This window comes from Manis pentadactyla, chromosome 3, assembly GCF_030020395.1.
Source record: "Manis pentadactyla isolate mManPen7 chromosome 3, mManPen7.hap1, whole genome shotgun sequence".
NCBI lineage: Eukaryota > Metazoa > Chordata > Mammalia > Pholidota > Manidae > Manis > Manis pentadactyla.
The window spans coordinates 188,008,337-188,024,641 of record NC_080021.1 but is presented as its reverse complement, the minus strand read 5'-3'; the positions used below and the strand labels follow the sequence as shown (position 1 = coordinate 188,024,641).

Genomic DNA, 16,305 nt, shown 5'->3' with positions numbered 1-16,305 from the left:
TATGACTGAGACTTCAAACCACACAGAGCTAGAGTTAAATCCAGGCTGCCCTCTTCCTGGCTGTGTGACCTTGGGTAAGTCCCTTGATCTGTCTGATCCCCCAGCTCCTCATCAGTAGCTGCAGATGATGACCATTTCAACAGGCATTCCTTTTTGTCCTCTTCATTGTCCTGCTGCCCCTCTAACTTTCCCTGTGCTTCTTGAGACATTGTGAGTTGAATGTGGGTTGTCATCAGAACTTGGTCTGCTCCTTCATTATCTCATAGGGGAGCATCTTGGTGGGAAGCCAGGGCAGCAGCTCTGGTACACTGGCCAGAAATCTTGGGATTTAGGGAACAGAAAGAGACTTTTTTAGATCACCTGACCCAATGCCCTATACAGGTAGAGAAACTGAGGCCCAGAGAGGGGAAGAAACTTGCCTACCACCTCCTTGCTTCCCAGCCAGGCCCTTTTTTCTGGATCATTTGAGTCAGCCTGAGACCAAGAGCTCAGTGGGTGGGGGGATTTACATCTTTTTTCCCAATACTTGGAGGATTTCACATCTTTTCAGGGCTGATGGAGCAGAGCAACAATGAATTTTCTGCTCAATTAGCATGCAATGTGTTTTCTCCTTCTAAAAGCTTTAAAAGAAATGCTGCAATTAGGAGCTGCTGCTCTAAGCAAAGCAGAGACTCCTGAATGTTCTTTGCAGGGGACTAAATGATAACAGTGAACTTTAGAATTTGCAGGATAAAAGGCCATACCATCAAGAGACACCACGAGAAATAATGGACAGCATTTCCCTTTATTCAAAATTACTGAGAAAATATACCGTGCCAATGGGAAGACACTTCCAAGGACACTGCCCTTGTTGTTAATAGGGTGCCTGGCCTGGACTCTGTGCCTGGTGCTTTGGTAATGCTTGGAGCAGTGGGGGTGGGAGAAGGTGGAAAGGGCCCTGGGTTGGGCCCAGAAGACCAGGTTTCAAATCCTGTCTCTGCCTCTGATTAGCTGGGGGGCCCCAGACTAGTCACAGACCCCATCCTTTCTCAGAGGCAGCCACAGTTTGGGGGTGCCCCATGCTGTTGCAATTTCAGAGTTGTGGGGCCTGGGTTCTGGTTGCTGAGATGCTTTAGTGAGATGATGCTTGTGAGGGTGCCTGGCATGCTTGCTGATACTCAGGAACATCAAGCATCCCTGCTGTACATTCATGTGCTGAGAAGGATGGTAACATTACCCTCATTTTACAGATGCAGAAACTGGGGCTCATGCTGTCACAGCAAGTGAGTGAAGCACTGTGCATTTAATGCAGCTCAGTGGCCTCTTTCTGCCCTCTGGAACTTCTCCAAGCAGAAACACCACACACCCCCACCACCACCCTTCTTCTCCATCTGGGTCCAAGAAGCCCAACCAGGGCCCAAGCAGGTGTCTGGATAGGGTGGCCCCATAGCTGAAGCCTAATTTTCTAAGCAGGTCATGAGCCATAAGCCTGTTGCCAGGCATTTCTCTGACACCTTCCCAAGGTAGTGATGACATATGGAAGGCCGGAGACCCCAAAGTTCCTTGCATTGGCTTGTGGAACCCTGAAAATGCTGAAGTGTTCTCTGGCTGTGAAGTGATAGTGTCAGGCTGGGTGACCCAACTCTGGGAGTCCCACTTTCTTCTCTGGGTTCAGCCCTCAAGGAGCAGAAGCTAGGAGCATCTGGGGATCTGTTGGCAGAGAGGGAGGCTAAGGCCAGTTCAGAAGGGACAGTGGTGGCCTCCATAGCTGGCAAGAGAGAGGTTTTCAGAAACCCTCTTTGACCATGGATGTGTCTGGAAGGCAGGTCAGGAGTGAAGAACTGGCTGCTAAGGAGGCTATAACAGCTCAGCGAAGGTCTGGGCAGCGAGAGTGGGTAAGAGAACGTAGTGGTGCAGCTGACGAGGTTAAGAAAGAGTGAGGGCTCAAGGTCCACTTCCAAGTTTCTGAGCAGCTGGGAGAGTGGTGGCACTACCCACTGCAATGTGGACATGGAATGATCAGTTTTTTAGTTTTTTTAAATTGTCATTGATATACAATCATATGTTGGCTTCAAAAATACAGTTACCCTTATTAAATCCTCACCCCCACTAATGTGGTCGTCATTCTGTCAACATAGCACGATGTTCCAGTCATTAACTGTGCAATGGTCGGTTTTGAAAACACCCAGGAAAGCTTCCCTCCCTAACTCTGCTGCCCTCTTCCTACTGCCACCCAGAGCCCAGAGGCCAGAGGCACGTATGCTCACACTGCCGGCCTGCTCTCTGGAGCCTGGCGGCGCCCAGCACGCCCATGAAGGGCTGGGGTCCCTTCTGGCCCGCCTATTCCCTCCTGGGCAGACATGCAGTGTGTCGCCTTTTGCTCCCCTGAGAGCTCACTGGTCCCCTCCAGTGCCTGAGTCACCCTGATTACACTTCCAGCTGGTGTTTAATTAGCTCATATCAGCCTGCATAAATCTGCCTGTGTGGTTCGCCAGCCAGGGGAGGCATTCCAACTGCCCGTCCGTCGCCAGGAAACCTCTCGTGCCCCAGGACAGCTTCCCTTCTGAGGCACTGGGTGGTCTCTCCAAATGAGAAAAACATTTCTTTCCAATCACATTTCTAACATCTTGTTAATATGCCTTATTTAATAATATTTTTGCAAAAGCCATCTGCGAATGACTTGGTTGGGGACTTGGGGAGGGCAAATGGAGCGCTGCAGGGACAGGCCAGGGTAACAGATACAGACCTCGTTATCTGCCATCAGTGAAGGGGCAGCAACATGGAGAAGGGCTCAGAGGACCGGGGCCTGAATCCCACCACTAACACCAGCCATGAGGGTCACCCTGCAAGTCGATTCACATCTCTGAGCCTCTCTGCCCTGAGGCTCAGGGACACAGTGGGAGTGAAAGCTCTTTGTAAACTTTGAGAGGCTGTACAAATGTGGTGGGATTATTTGCAGAGCTTTTGTGCTTACCTCAGGAAAGTATTTGTGGTCTTATTTTGCAAAGCTTAGGTAAATAACTCAAAGGCCCCCAGAGGAAATACGACCAGCCTCCCGGCCCCCACCACAGAGGCATTGGCGGGGCTTGCACGACCAGCCTCATACAGTAAAATCCCAAGATGCGGGGTTTGTTCTTCCCCACGGCATCAGGCTGTTCCAACCAGAAGAAGGATCTTGAATCACCTGGGTCAAGGCCCTGGCTTTCAGATGGGAGAAACATGTACTGGAAGGGGAAAGGACCTTCCCAAGGTCCCAAGGCTGATTGCTGGCAGTCCAGATGTCTCAACTCCCATCCCAGGGTTATTGAGCCCCGTAGCCCTGTATCTTCTTCTCCATAAACATTCTTGATAATTGAGGCAGATTTATAAAATCAGATGTCAGATTTTATAGCTCTTGTTTGCTAAAGCTATAAAAATGATGTTTTGCTGTATATGAGTGTACGTATGTGTGTCACTCACATACTTTTCACTTTGCTGGGGCGGAGGCCACTCCACTCCTGGTTCTTAATGCCTCCAAGCTTCCCTTTCCAAGGAAGCTCCCCCGGTGAGCAGCCACCATCCTCCTTCCAGCTGTGGGTGCTTTCTGCAACTTCTAATGCTTTTTTTAAAGATTACTTCACCCAAGAGGAATATTAGAAAAAATGGGTTTGGCAAAGCTGGCTTATTAGAAATGCTTTAATTAGAACTTTTTTTTTTTTCTGATTTCCTTTTGAAAATCCACATGTTGCTCCTGGCCCCAAGGGGCTTGGGGACCAGCCTGCCACATTTCAACACAGACTTTCAAGACAGGCCTGACAAACAGGTTCACATGGCAGTTACCACCACTGCGTTCCTACCATGCACCGGGCCTTCACCTGGGCAGAAAGACCAAGGCATATCAGACTAAGCTCGTGTTCTGGGCAAGGGTACAGGCGGATTGTTCACTGCTATGATGGAGGGAGGTGTGGCAGAGAATAAGTGAGCAGAGAGGAAAGTAAATCTGATGGGGCATCTTGAAGACTTCCTGGAGGAGGTAACATTTGATCAGGGTCTAGGAAGATAACAAGTTATTAGGAAGTAACAACAAGGTAGAAGGGTGGTTAGGTTTAGGATGGAGTACTGCTCTCTGTGCTGTCTTTCTCCCTGTGGCCCCAACTTTCAATTCTCCCTTTTACATAAGCCTCCATTGACCATGTGACCAATAATATCATGGGCAGAGATGTGCCTTACAAATGCTGAAGTCCTGCTCAGCACTCTCTGGTTCCCCACAGCATCCCCACTTCACTCTTAAGGAAAAAGGCTTAGAGCAGCAATGGGCTTACCTGTGGCCATATTTGCCCATCATTTATAGCCTGACAGGTGTATACCCCTCCCGGGCTGAACATAGGTTCCAAGTGGCAAACACATTTACATGGTGCCAGGCAGGCTGTTTGCAGTCCTAGGTAACCTAGTGATACAAATTGATTTGAACAGACTTCTACAGTGTCCTCTGAGGCAGGTAGGATTATGCCAATCACAATGATTAAAAACTTGAGGCAGTACCTGAGTTCTGACATAAATGATGATAAAACCACCAATGTGACGAATGGAGGCAATAGTGGGATACAGGTACATCAAAATTTCAGATCCAGTCTCCAAATATTAGCATAATCCCGTTTTGAGTTCAGGTCTTTTAGGCTAGAAAAATTGTTTTTCTGTCCTGAATTGTTTTAATCTTAACCAAAAAAAATCTTCTGTAAAGAAATTAGGGTTGAATGTTGTAGTATTACAGGGGCTGTGCTTTTAAAAAGCAATCAGTTCCAATAGTAACTTTTTGGAGCTCAATTACTTGCAGCCATGCTGAAAAAAATTATAATTAATGTGGTTAAACCCTAGCCAAATAATAAAATGAAAGCTTTGTTGTGTATCAAGGCAGAAATCAATTTCATTAGAGAGCAAAGAGCCGGAGATTTAATATTGAGAAAATTCTCCACCCTGTGGACAGAGGTTGTCAAGAAGCTGCTGGAATGAATGCCCAACATGAGTCGATTCGCCCTCCAGAGCCCAGATTCCTAAGAGCTGTCAGTGACCTTTGAAAATTGCATTTTCAAACCTTCTGAGTATGGTCAAAGCCAGTGGGCTTTTGCTTCTTAATATTCTTGGACCCATGTCCTTTTTGTTTTGATCAAGAGGTGAGTGTTGTCTGCATCTGATGATACTGGCATGTCAGTAAGATCCTGTCCTTTGGGCTCCGGGAGGAGGTGAGAGAGTGAGATGGACCCAGGAGGTCAGCAGGTACTGAAAAGGAGTGCATCAAAGACTTGAGATGTCCACATTGATGGTGGAGTCATGTCCAGGACAGCAGGACTGATGGCCAAGCAGGACAGACCCACCAGGGACACTGCCCAGTTGTAGGCCCCCTGTGTATGAGAAATAGCAGCAGGGGTGACCAGGATGGGAAAGGACAGGAACGTCTGCCCTGGGACAGCTGTCTCCCATTCTCTAAGGGGCTTCCCAGGACAGAAGCAGGAGCTGGGGCCTTCAGGAACCAAAGCTTGGGGCTGGGGCTACCATCAATAAGCTGCACTAAGTCATATTTCAGCTCAGAACCTGGAAGGACTTTCTTATGGGCAGAGCCATTGGAGGGGTTGTCTTGGTGGGAAATAAGCTCACCGACATTGGGGGTAAGCAAAAAGGCTGGACCCTAAATGTTGTGAATACTACAAGGGAATTTCTATCATGAGATAGAACTAGAATGGTAGTCCTCAAACTTGAATGTCACCAGAATCTCTAGGAGAGCATATTAAAAGCAAATTCTGGTTCCAAAGAGGCCCATGGAGCCACAGGCCCAAGTGCCCAGAGACTCTGATGTGGGCATTTGGAGGCATATTTGAAGAAACTGTTTTTGAGAAACCTGGACTCCTTTACCGGCCCTGCAAGTCCGGGGCATAACGGAAGTCAGTCCTTTTGTTTAATCCCTGAATAGTCTTTCCTCTCTCACTCTGCAGTGTGAGCATCCCCTCCTGTGTGCCAACCTTCAAAGGTTCAGAGTTTGCAGGACCTCAGGGGTCATCTAGTCCTGTCCCCTTGTTGTACAGATGGGGAAACTGAGGCCTGAGAGGGCAGGAGCCAGGACTGGGACCAGGTCCCTGATGTCCAGCTCAGAGCTCTTTTCATATGTTTTCAGTGGACTTCAGGGAACATTGTAAAACTACTCCGCATTTCACAGATGAAGAAAGTGAAGCCCAGATTCCTAAAGACTCGGGAATTTTTCTACAAAAAATCACTATTACTTACAGGATTTGCAAAAGGCCAGGATGTCTGGGTAGCTTATAGTCAACCATGTGCCTTTGAAATTCCAGGGAGGAAAACACTCCCCTCAGGTTAGATGCAGGGTTGCTGAGCAGATCTGTTTTAACTTGCAGTTTTTAAAGGCCCCTCTGGATTTTCCTTCTTCACTTTTTTTTTTTTTTTTTTTGGTAAGTAAAACTCTAAGGTGAATCAGGTGCTCTGTGGGTAAGTCCCCTTCCTTGCTGTGCTAATGAAGCCCTTGCTCAGTTAGCAAAGGAAGCTGCCCCACCAAGACAGGAGCTGGGCAGGAGGATAGTGCCAGCAAGCTCTGGGCTTTAAGGCTGCGGGTGAGAGGGGGTGGGAAGATCGCTGCTTCCTTCCCCCTGCCTGCATGCCCCCCAACACTGCCTGCACCTGTCTCAGCCCATCACTGCTCACTCAGAGTATACAAAGACTACTGGTAGTGCCCGAGAATTCCCTACGACTGATGGCGCAGGGGGGAGGAAAGAGGGGGGCATTCTGACCCCCGATTCACTGGAGAATGGGAGCAAACTGTACCCTTACTGGTCCTGTGTCATCTATGAAATGAGGGCAGGAAACCAAGTGATCTCAGAAGACTGCCGTTGCCTTGTCTCCCTCCGAAATATTGAACAGAGTGACACATACAGCAGGTATTTCATAAGTGCCATAGACCATCTGTGATGAGTATTTTTTAAGCAAACTTCTTTCCTCATCTTTCCTGTTCTGTTTTCATGTGGACCCTACTGAGTAACAATATGCTTTCAAGAGGGTTGTGAAATACCACTTGATGTTTGAGGAAATTGATCTCAGGGTCACCCGGTGACAGAGCTGGGGTCAGAACCCAGGCCACCCACCCCAGCCAGGCAGGCTGGCCATCCGTGGCTTCTGGGCTGCCAGCATGGTCATGAATGACAGACCAGACAGACGGGGAGACATGCTCGGTGCTCAGCCCGGACAGCAGGGAGCCAGCAAGACAAACCAGATGGGCAGCAACTTGTACAAAAGTCCCTGCAGAGCGGGTGGGAACAGAGCCATGTCAAGACCCTGAGCCCTGCGCCTGCTGGCCTTGCTCCTGCCCTGCCCAAACTCAGCACAGCCCTTGGGGTGGGTCCTTGCAAGCACCCTTGCACGGGTGGGGAAGCTGAGGCCCAGAGAGGCACTGCTCAGCAGCAGGGTGGGGATTCGGGCCAGGCCTGGGTGACCCTGAGCTGAGGTGATGTTTGCTTGGCCCTCATGTCCTTCATTGCTGTCCTGCCTCCTCACCCCGGGGTACTCCCCTGGTCTCCCTCTCCAGCCTCACCTGGGCACCCCCACCCCCGCAGTTTCCAGCTTCCTAGCTTTGCCTATAAAAGCCATCCCCCCCCATGTCTTCTCCTGGCAGCTGGTGCTTACCCTCCAGCCCCTGCCTGGGGCCACCTTCAGGGGTGCCATGTACCGCCCCCATCTGCTGGTTGGGAGTGAGTCGGGGCTTGGTCCTTCGAAACAGCCTGGAGCCCTTTGCAGCCAAGTTTGGCAAATTCTACTTCTCCAGCAATGGGAGGCTCACTCCCTGCACTGTCAGCCTTGATCATGAAAACCGTCGTGTCTGAAGCAGGAGGATTTTAATCATCTCCTGTGATTAGTCTTCTGAGAAAATTGGCCAAAGTGGGTTTGTTTTGACCTACCTGCTGTTTTGTATGGCACAAAACAAGTCTTAATGCCTCTCCATGTTTGCCAGAGAGGTATCTGCCGACTTTCCTGCCTAGAGATGGCCTTTTTTCATGATTTACTGAAGACCCTCACCCTGAGCCGCCAGTTCAGAGCTTGAGAAATGCCCACACGTCTCAGGAAAGCTAATCGCTGCCGACGCATTTATTGAAAGTCTAATTATTTGGTTGTAAATCAAGCCATTTAGCTCAGCAGCATTTACAGTTAGATGTTTGTTGGTAATAACTTGGTGTGCTTGTCACTGTGAAAGCCATTTCAGAAGGCAGTGGGCAGCATCCAGGTATTTGCCATGTGACCTCGTAAGCCTCTTCCCCCAGCTCCCCTGACTGCTAGAACATCTCAGCAGGAGGGGACCTCCACGCCCCCCACCCATGCGCTGCACAGTTGGAGAACCCTGTCACACAGCCAGAAGGACTCACATCCTGGTCTCCCAGTTTGGAAAGCCCTGATGTCCTCTCAGTGACCCAGGCAAGTTGCTCCTCCCTCTGGCCCTCGGTCTTCTAATCTGTACAGTGGGTGTCCTGCAGGTAATGCCAGCCCTCCCAGCTTCTTTTGAAGCCACAGGTTGGTCTAGTCATGGACCAAGGGCAACAGCAGCTATCAGTGTTTATGTGCCAGGCTTCCAGGCCCTGAGCTGGAAGCTCACAGCACATGCAGATGCTAACCCGCACACAGTAGGACCCTTGGGATCTGTGGACCAGATTTGTATCTCCAGAAAGCTCCCTCACTTGAGATCTGAGTATTTCTTTCCTGCCTCAAGTCCAGGGCCCTCCTCGGAGCATGCTTCTCTGCAGGCTCTCACCGGTGTTTCTGGAGCGGCTGCAGCTTGCTCACAGGTGTGGCGAGGAAAGTTTCTCTGTAGACACATAACCAGCAAAATACCCTCTCTCTCTGGAGGTCAGAGAATGTGGGAGGCAGAGCCCACGTTCCGAATCACACAGCCATCTGCCTGCGGAGGCAGCAGTGCTGGCCACAAAACGGGGTGTGGCAGGAACGACCTGTTTTGCAGACCCCTGGGTGACCATGGAGGTAGGACACATCTTGTAGTCACCCTCCAAGCTGGCTCCCTTGGGGTGTCCCACAGTCACAGCAGGTTGGCATTAGAGCCAGGCCTGGAACTACACCTCTCCTCCACCACCACCACCACCACCCCATTAATTCAGCACAAACACCCATGTCCATCTCTACCCTGACTAGAGAGCGTGCCTGTGGGGACAGAGGAGCCCATTGGTGGTCTCATCCCCTCTCCATGCTGAGCACAGGGGACCAGTGACACCTTCCCTCCCCAAGACTCATTCTGCAACCAACTGAAGGCATTTCAGATGCACGTCTCATTCTTCCTCTTCTCTTCCCAATCCAGCCCAATGTAAGATTCAGATGCTGTCTTTGCACAATGTGAGATTCAAATGTTTAATTAAAATGACCCCATAAGAACAGGAAGAGTTGCAGCCACTTAGAGATCTGCTGGGCCTCAGAGCAGGGAGGGCCTAGGTCTCTCATTTGTGTTTCCTTTATTTAGGCCTGGGCAGGGGACACTGGCTGGCTCAGTGGCCCCAAGAATGATTTCTTTTAGAATCCCAAGGAAAGAAGGTTTGACCCATTCCTCCCTTAGGCAAGACCCGAGTGTGAAGCAGGCACTTGGTACAAAGTACCTGCAGGGGTGACCCTCTGGGCATTCCCCCTGGCCCTGCCCTCCCTAAGCTTGCTCTGCTGCCCCTCCAGGGCTCGTGTGCTGGATCAGACAGAGGGACCAGTGTGTCCGGCCATGGAGGAAGCAGCTTCCCCTGGCTGGGCTGCCCTGGGGAACAGGGTGGAGTAGACATCGGCCTGCCCTTGGGAGTTAGTCCCTAGGGGAGGGTGCATGGGGCCTATTTCCCTGGCTCAGGGAAGACTCTCACTGGATGGGTAGACAGGTGGGCAGAGTGCCAAGCTGTGTGCCAGGCATGTGCTGAGGGCTCAGAGCAGGCAGTAAGGCTTGGCCTGCTGAGAAATGTCACAGTGAACAGAAAGGGTTCCAGACCTTGGCAGTCACGCAGGGCTACAGGCAAACATCACTCAGGGCCGAGCAGTGGCACGTGAGGCTGCGGTGGTAGCTTTAGAGTCACTGAAGTCCTGGCCGGGTTGTGTCCTGAGGGGTGAGGCACAGAACCCCCCCACCCCAGCCTCAGTTTCCCCATCTGTACACTGCTATGGGCTTAAATGAGGACAAGTGGCAGCAGGTCAACTGGGCACCTGTGCCCAGGGCGGGGGTGGGGGTTGCTCGAGCAGTGTGTGGGTGCCATGCATTCTGCAGCGAAGTGGAGAGCCGTGGGTGGTTGGAGCTGAGGGACGATGTTCTGGGGATGCCGGTCAGGAGAGCAGCTCGCAGTCACCCTTCAGCAGACGTGAACCGGAGACACCTCTGTGTTTGGGTTCCTGTCGCCGGGTCCTACACACCAGTCCCAGAGGGCAGTTTCATTGCTGCCTTCTGCATAAATATTATATGCAAGTATTTTTAAGTCATTTCATCATGAAAAGAACCAATTTAACATAACTATTACCCAGGATTCTTCATGAAATATGCATCAAGCAATTAGGTCTAAAAGCGAGAGGTGAGTCCTCATACTCTGCTCGGCCCGGCAGCTGCGGGCTGAGTGATGTTTTATTAAAGCCCATGATTATGAGACGAGGTGGGGCCTGTTATTAGGCCCCACGCACCAGGCATGTTTGATAATCCCGGTGATGAGGAGGTGCTTTTTGTGATGATAATGAGCGATCTGAACGCCGTGACAGCCCCAGCGCTGCCAGCCTTACAAGGCTCATTAGACAGGTCACCCACCGGAGACACCCCTAACTGTGACTCTGCCCTCACAATATGTCCTATCAAAGGAGACAGGGGCTTGGCAGGTGGCTGCAGCCTGTCTGAACTCCCCAGGGGCCAGTGCCTTCCCAGAAGGATTGCGGGGGGGTGGCATGGCCTGGGACCCAGCCCACCTTGCTGTGAGCTTTGAGCCAGAGTGTTGCTCTCTGACCTCAGTTTCCCAAAGGCACCAAAACGGTGAGAGGAGGTGGCTCCTGGGTTACTTGTTGCTCCAGAAATGCTCTGTCCAGAGCAGCTCCAGCATCCTTGTGCATGCTGGGCATCTGATGCACCCTCTGCTCTCCCTAGAAATTTTAGTATTTTCTCTTACACTGGGTGTCTTCTGTGTAGGATTGGGAGTCATTCAAGTCACCTCTGGCAGCTGCTTTTAAATCTTCAACTTGTTAGGTGGCATCTCACTCATGGGGATCTCGTGACCGATGAGGATATATTATTACAACACTTCTCTTGGGTGTGTGTTGACAGGGCTTTACCTGACCTTTGCATCAATCAGGGTTTGACAGATTGTCTCAAAAAGAAAGCCTGCTCATCTCCCAGCACCCGCCAACCCCATGTGATGGGCCACCATCTGCAGTCCCTGGGGTGGCCCTTCAGTGCTAGCCTCTGTGCTGCCTCTGATGCACTGTCAGCCCTGTGGGTCAGGCATTTTGGGGGCAGGCTCAGGGTCAAGGAGTCACCTGCCCAGGGTCTGAGGTCCGGGGCCCAGGCTCTGTGAGATGCCTGCCAGGGAGGGATCTGGAGCATGGCTGTTGACACTGTGGGGTCCCAGGTCAACCACCCCCCCATCGGAGCTGCAGTGCTTGGCACACAGCCTGGCTCACAAGGAGTGCCCAGCAAACACTAGCATCCAGGCCAGTGCCCAGTGAGAGCAGGACTGGGGGCTGGGGGCAGCAGGGGAGTGGGGCATGAGGCTGCCTCCAGGCCCCTTCCTTCGGGAAGCCTTCATGGAGTGGGCAGCAGGTTCTGCTTATGCACACACAATCCAGCACCGTGGGCCCAGAAGTGCCATGAGAGGCCATCTAGTTAGCCTCGCCAGGATCCACGAGGGGCAAGAACAAAGCCCAGTGCCACTTAAGGATGGCCTGAGGTCCAGAGAACTACAGGGCACAGTGCTAGAGCCCAGGGGACGGGCCATTCCTGAGAGCGTCTTCCTGTGTGGGGGCCAGCCTGTGGGCCTTTCTCCCACTGCCGAGGAACGGTCAGGCACTGGCCTGGGAGGGGGGAGTCACAGGGCCTGAGTTCTCTGTACCTTGTGACTGGCCTGCCCTCTCAGCACAGCCCAGCCCGGGGGGCGATGTGTCCGAGGAACAAACAGTAGGCCTGGAGAATCCGGAGGGATGTCAGGGAAGTGCTGACAGCGCGTATCTGTTGAGGTGGAGATGGCAGTGTGGGGTTGCTAATACCTGGTGGCCATTCCGAGCCTGTGGCCTGGAACAGAGGAGCCTCAGCTTCCTCCCCTGGCCCTGTCACCTGCTGCAACCATCCCAGCCCACTTCCCTGGCTGGATGTCTTAAGAACAACTGGTGTGAAAACATCCTGTTACCCCGTAAAAGTTACTTTGCTTAACCTCCTTAAAAATTAAAATCAGGTCCCTTGCAACTTCAGTGGTGCAGCAGAGCTCTGGAGGTCAGACCCTGCCCCTGCTCTCCCCATACACACCCCTTCTCCGGACACAGCTGCGTCCATGACCTTCAAGATCACAAAGCTTCTAACTATTCCCCGTTTTCTTAGCCACACAATTTCAGTACTCCGTTCGAGCAATTACAGCCCTTTCCAAACCGGCACAGATTTGTGAGCTCTCCAGTGTGGTGGGTAGCTGGGTCTTCACTCACAGAGGTTGTACATTTTTCACTTAATGTGCACATCGTTTCCTTTCTTAACAGCTTAAGCAAGTGCGCCTCCTGCTTCTCAAATGTGTCGAAGCAATTCCCCAATGAAATGACCCTTCATTGAGGAGCAGAACTTGCCACAGGCTCTGTAATTAGAACATTGTCAGCCTTAAAAAATCTTGATTTAAATTTCAGTTCTTTACAGAAATTATTCTCTCTTGAAATGTAATTGCTCTCCGAATGATTTCCTTTAAGCCAAGGGTGACATCTCTAAATACATTATTATGAACAGATGTATTGCTCAGTGCCTGCACTTCATTAAGCATTTGCTCTGCCATTTGAAAATGGTCCTGGAGTCCAAATTGATGCATTAATAGAGCAGGCGCTGGTAAGCATGGGGAGCCCAGTTCTGACTGGCAGGGATGCGTGTAAGCCCTCCAGTGCCCCTGCGAGAGCTGCGGAAGCAACAGGAGCTGAGCTCAGAAAAGGCTGCAAACCTGTGTCCTTGTGGAGTTCTTAGCTTCCCTGTGGGTGGGCAAGAATCTCCTGGAAGTGAGGCCTCTAGGGCTGGTCACAGTTATCAGAGCCCAGCTTTCTCACTAAGTGGCAAACAGTAAATCAGACTGTGCTTTGGAGACCAAAGCTTCCACAGGTGTGGCAGCGAAATCCTAAAAGGCCAGGCTTGGAGGTGAGTAGGCAGGGAGAGGGGCATCTGGGCAAAGGCAAGTTGACCGAGGGGTGAGTGATCCACCATGCCCGGAGCCCTCGGTGGGAGGTGGGCCACTGATGTCAGTGGCCTTTGCTGACCATGAGCTGTGCCCCCCAGCACACTGGTGCAGGTGCCAGGTTACAAAGGTCATGAGGACAAGGCTCTGCTCTGCTCTCCAAGGAACCCACCCACTGCCCTTTTCAGCAGACAGCGGCCATGGTGGGCACATGGCTGGGCCCTGTGCTTTGGAGCTCTGAGGGGAATTGGGAAGATGGAGAAGAAATTACAATTCAGGAAGGCAAGTGCTCACAGAGGTTTCAGTATCTGAGGTGAAGTCAGAGAAAGGGAGGGCCTCTGCTTGTGGGAGCCTGGAAGACTTCCTGGCAGAGGAAACACTCAGACTGGGCCTTGGAGAAGGAAAACAGGGTTCAGTGCAGGGATGAACTGCTGTACAGAATACAGTGTCCCCACATTATATTGTCTAAAACCAGTCCCATGGCTCATGAGGATACAAGGGGGGCTGGGAAATGTCATTCATCCCTTGCTGGGCAGCCCCTTAGTGACAGTTCGGTGCTACTGAAAGGAGGCACCAATTTTTGGAGAACAGTTCACCTGTCATCTCTGCCTCTGTTTCCTCATCTGTAAACCCCTGCTCACTTGGCAGGGCAGTAGGTACTTACACTTTTCCACTGCCAGGCAAGGATAAATACTTGTCTACATCAGGAACAGGCAGAAGAGTCAAGTTTGGAGGGTGGTTGGTTGGTTTACCTGCAGGAAGCCGCCTGCAGCTCTGGAGGTCAGAAGGCACAGCAATGTTTGCTGCTGGTCCCTGGGCGGATGCTGGGACTCGGGGAGCAGCTCCTGGGTGCAGCTGCATTTCAGCTGGCCCTGGGCCATGGTCCTGGCTTGGACAGGTAGCACTCGCGGCTGCTTGCAGCTGGCACCGCTGCTGTCCCAGGCAGTGAGGAATCCTCGAACCCGTGCAGGATTTGGTCAGATGGAAAAGTTCTCTGGGGTAATGAATATGAATACATGCCACATTCCTGTTCAGTGCAAGACTGAGTGGCTCTGAGAAATTGCTCTCCTGCTCCTCGCCCCCTGCCAGTCACCTCTTCCTGAGCAACGCGGCCGCCTTGGCCATTCTGCAGATCCTGATAACCTCTGTGTTTTGTTCACAGGAGCAACCAGGGCTTTATGCACATGAAACTGGCCAAAACCAAAGAGAAATACGTTCTGGGTCAGAACAGCCCCCCATTCGACAGTGTCCCAGAAGTCATCCATTACTACACCACCAGAAAGTTGCCCATCAAAGGCGCTGAGCACTTGTCCCTCCTCTACCCTGTGGCTGTGCGGACCCTGTGAGCAGACCAGCCCTGGGACAGGCCCCGGACTTGGAGGAGCTGGAGACCCCCTCTCACCAGCCCGGCCACCGTTGGAGGCCGTGTTCAGTTTGTGTCGTGTGTATGGTACTGGCACACCACTGCATGTCTCTAGAATGCTGTTGCCACATGTGGGGGCTGGAGAAGGACAGAGGGATAGCCAACATGCCAGCCAGCCCCCTTCCCCACCCCCTCCTTGAGTTTCTGTGAATTAAAATATTTGCAAATCCAAAGAGATGCCTTCCAGGATGAACAAAGGAGAGCAGCTCCAGAAGGGTGAGGGGCGGGCCAGAGCCCCTGGGGTGCAGCTCTTTGTTCTACAGCTGTCGTGAATTCACACCTGTGTGTGGGGCGCAGTTTTCCCACCAGGGTCTCACTAATGCTGGGAGACAAATGCGGGTTCTCTGAGAGCTCAGCAGGCCCCAGAGTCCTGCCTCCCGTGTGAGTGTGAGCGCACAAGTGAGACAGGTGTAAGTAAGCCCACTGATCAATCTACTTTTAGTCACTCAGTGTAATCATTAGGAGATCTTCAAGGAATCATTGTGCAGCCACGGAGGATTCAATTATTTATGAATAGGGTGTGTAAATAAAATAGTCATTTAATATATATTCTTATCCTTTTTTATATATATACCACAGAGGATCTCTGAGGCGGGTAGTGCTAACCTGCTGGTTTCATTCTGAGAGCAAGGTGTGTCTCCTCCCCTGGGCATTTGGTGTGGCAGGCCCTGGAAGGCGGGCAGGGGAGGAAGGCAGAGCGCCCAGCTCAGGGCTGAGGCACAAGGGTTTTCTTTGCCCCCCTGAGAGTCATCCTGCAGGCCTTGAGCTCCATCCAGATGCTTCATTCAGGTTCCAGCAATGGCAGCTTCAAGTGCCAACCTGTGACCCAAAAAGCAGCCTCTTCCTTCTGCCTACAGCAGCCTACAGTGATGCAAGTTGCCGTTAACCCCTTAGGTGCACAGCGCTCAGTCTACAAAGGGCTCTCCCCATTATCTGGTCCTTGCCCCCCAGTGAAGCATTTAACATGTGGGGAAAGGGGGGCTCAGAGAGGGAAGGTAACTTGCCCAAGGTCACACAGCTCATGAGTAGAGGAGGCTTTTAAGCCCAGAATGGCAGACCCATGCCAGTGCTTTGGCTAGGCATAGCCTTGCTGTCACCCTGCACCTGCGGGAAGGCAAATCTTGACCCCTCAGGGGACATGGAGCCCTCTCCATCATCCATACTGCTTCCGCCAGGTAAAAACCCCACAGAAACACCCATAATCCTCTTCCTCACCCCAGTCCTTGACAGGAGCAGAGGTTCATAAGGCTGTGAGGTTGCTGTTCAGTTCCCCTGCCTCTCCCACCCACCACCATGCTACAGTTAAATGTGGATGGAAGGAACAGAAGAATCCCACCCAGACGCATGAAAGGCCTGGCTTCCATCTCCTGCAGGAGGTGCGAGGGATCTAGCTACAGCACGGGTTTCAGCACCTTTGCCAAGCACACGTCATCCCACCTGCCCAGGTGGTCTGTCCGAATGGAATGGAAGTGTGGTGACCACTGTCCGCAGCACGAGGGGCCAAGTTTGAAC

General features: G+C 51.8%; 1 protein-coding gene across 1 annotated transcript in view; it reads left to right on the top strand.

Annotated features, from left to right (window-relative positions):
* Positions 1-15,340, top strand: part of SHB (SH2 domain containing adaptor protein B) — a 126,297-nt gene extending 110,957 nt beyond the window's left edge. Inside the window, exon 6 of the mRNA XM_036888283.2 lies at positions 14,533-15,340. Within this exon, the coding sequence (XP_036744178.2) occupies positions 14,533-14,716 (184 nt within the window). The 3' untranslated portion in view covers positions 14,717-15,340. The remainder of the gene's footprint in view (positions 1-14,532) is intronic.
* Positions 15,341-16,305: the final 965 nt, after the last annotated feature.